Source organism: Austrofundulus limnaeus, unplaced genomic scaffold (genome assembly GCF_001266775.1).
Source record: "Austrofundulus limnaeus strain Quisiro unplaced genomic scaffold, Austrofundulus_limnaeus-1.0 Scaffold287, whole genome shotgun sequence".
NCBI classification, from domain to species: domain Eukaryota; kingdom Metazoa; phylum Chordata; class Actinopteri; order Cyprinodontiformes; family Rivulidae; genus Austrofundulus; species Austrofundulus limnaeus.
In genome coordinates, this window is record NW_013952689.1 from 480,418 (window position 1) to 483,291 (window position 2,874).

The 2,874-nt window shown below is 37.2% G+C and overlaps 1 protein-coding gene across 1 annotated transcript in view; it reads left to right on the forward strand.

The window, feature by feature from the left end:
- syne1b (spectrin repeat containing, nuclear envelope 1b) overlaps window positions 1-2,874 on the forward strand; it is a gene marked incomplete in the record, with an annotated part of 311,340 nt that overhangs the window by 236,457 nt on the left and 72,009 nt on the right. The window contains 3 exon segments of the mRNA XM_014021303.1: window positions 716-889; window positions 1,363-1,494; window positions 1,777-1,973. Of these exon segments, the coding sequence (XP_013876757.1) occupies window positions 716-889; window positions 1,363-1,494; window positions 1,777-1,973 (503 nt within the window).

The following is a 2,874-nucleotide window of genomic DNA, read 5'->3' on the forward strand; positions in this document are numbered from 1 at the left end:
AAATATATATATATATATTTTTTAATATAAACAATAACAAAAAATAGACATTTCTAAAAATGAAATTGTGGGCATAAAATAAACACATTCAAAATGTTTAATGCAAATGTTTCAAATAAAAAAACCTGTAAAAATAAATAAACACTCAATAAACACTCTTCCCCCTGACATCCGTAACATGGCCTCTCTTCTTACCTTCAAAGTACAACTCAAAACTCATCTGTTCAAGTTAGCCTTCTCACTTTAATTTTTAAGATTTTTTACTGTTTTTATAGACATTTCATTGTTAATATTAGTTTTTAATGTTGTAAAGTGTCCTTGAGTATGGAAGCCCATTTCCGCCACCCTGATAAAAAAAATAAATAAAACTTGTATCTCATAATTATGACTTAGCTATCAGCTATCTCATAATTATGACTTAGCTATCTCATTATTATGAGATAGTATCTCATAATAATGAGATAGCTAAGTCATAATTATGAGATAGCTAAGTCATAATTATGAGATAGCCAAGTCATAATTATGAGATAGTATCTCATAATAATGAGATAGCTAAGTCATAATTATGAGATACAAGTTTTATTTTTTTATCAGGGTGGCGGAAATGGGCTTCCATACTTGAGTGTCTTGAAAGGCGCTAACAAATAAAATGCATTATTATTTTTATTATTATTATTATTAATGCTTGGACTTTAATTGTGTTTATTTTTTCCAGGAGTTTTTTCAGGGTCTAGAGTCCCACATGATTCTAACAGAAACCTACTTCAGGAAGATCAATGCTCCTATGCTTCCAAAAGAGAGTCAGGCCTTGGAGGAGACGCTTTCTGACGCTCGGAGCGTCCTGAAGGAGGCGCACAGTAAAGGAGTGGAACTGGAAAGTATCCTGCAGGTGAGAATGACTTATAAAGCCACAACAAATTATTATTTATTTATTTTACTTTGGTTTAGACAGAGATCAAGTAGTCTGATTTACAAAATAGACCTGCTGAGCCACAACATGAACATTCTTTAATGGTTTATTGTGAATGTGATTAACTGCTACGTTTTACACAATGATCACAGATCTAAAAATATCTGAACAAATTCATGTTTTTTTTACTTTATTGAACACATTTATCTCTGTTCTAACTTTGAATCTTATTTTGAACATTATAGAAATGATTTCATTAGCATGAAACACAAACTCTTCATTCAGGACGAGCTAAATTAAGGTCCAAAGACAAAATAATAAATAAAACTGGTGATCAACTTAAGTGGCACTAAGTTTTGTTGAGTGGCCTTTCTTGATTTATATTTAATGTAAAAACAAAATATTAATTTAAATTTCTTGCAATTAACATTATTTTATTTGTTTGTTTTCAGACTTGGTGCCATTTGATGCAGGACTACCAGAGTCTGAATCAGCAGCTGGAGGCAGTCGAAGGGAATATCCCCTCAGCTGGTTTGGTGGAAGAGGCTGAAGACAGGTTGATGGACAAAATCTCTTTATATCAGGTGGGACGTGGTGCAGAACACACAGACACAGCACATGGCTAAATCATCATCTCCCATTAGTCTGAAATCATCCAGAAGCAGCCAACATGTTGATGTACATTTATTTACATGTTTACTAGATGTTACTTCTGCTAGATTCTGATTATCTACTCAGAACAGGACCACCTCCCTGTCAGAACTGTGTTGCTGTAGTCACAGGAAGCTCCAGGGCCATCAGTTCATGACGTTCTGAGTACGAACAAATCCAGCATACAAACCTGCATCTTCTCTGTCTCTGGAAAGGGTCTGAAGGGAAGACTGACAGAGCACCAGCACAAGCTCCATCAGGTCCTGGATGAAGGAAAGCATCTCTTACAGTTTATTTGTTGTCCTGCCTTGGAGAATAAACTGTCCCTGCTGGGAGAACACTGGCTCAACAACACAGCCAAGGTCAACAAAGAGCTGCAGCGTCTGGAGACCATCTTAAAGCACTGGACCAGGTTAGAAACAGAGAAGCTGCTTCCAGCCAACATATGGGGCGGCTGTGGCAGAGTGGTTAGGGGAGTCGTCCTGGAACCAGAAGGTCGCTGGTACGATTCCCCGTCCAGCTGTGTCAGCTGTTGTGTCCTTGGGCAAGACACTTCACCCCTAATGCAAGACACTTCACCCCTAATGCCTCTGATGTGTGTCCCATCAGTGTATGAATGTGATTGGCACTGATTAGTCTCCACAGATGATTGTACATGTTAGCTTTGTAGAGACCTAATAGAGTGCTGTGTGAATGGGTAAATGAGGACACAGATTGTAGTGTGAAGAGGTTTAAGTATCCTGGATGGATAGAAAAGTGCTTTAAAAGTACTGTCCATTTACCATTTACATAAAACTGTAGGTCTCACTATAGGATATGTGACCTCTGTGTATTCCTCCATTACTCCAATCCTGATTGACTGGTGATCTTGGCGCATGCATCACCTTTAAGTAGCTCGCTCCACAACACAGCATCATTCAAAATAAGTCCTTCTTCTCTCTTTGCCCCAACAAGAAGGGATGTCTGGTGAAACCTCTCACTCATGCTACTCTGAGAACCAGGGTTATGCAGGTAACTTAAAGCAGGGACCTCTGGGCCCAATTTATTGAACATAAAGTGACACGAGGCCCAGTCAGACATTACCAATGTATGGATCAAAATGATCGTTATTCTAAATCTTGGTTTAATTTTCATTGTATTTACATTATAACTAAACTATCATAACTAACATAACTAAATTAAATACACTTACAGTTTAAAAGTAAAACTCCTGTCAAATAATCACAAGAGTAACCTGCCCATAACTATTATTTGAACAAATATAAAGGTCAGTCAACAGACCACTCAGGTTTATCAACACACACACACACACA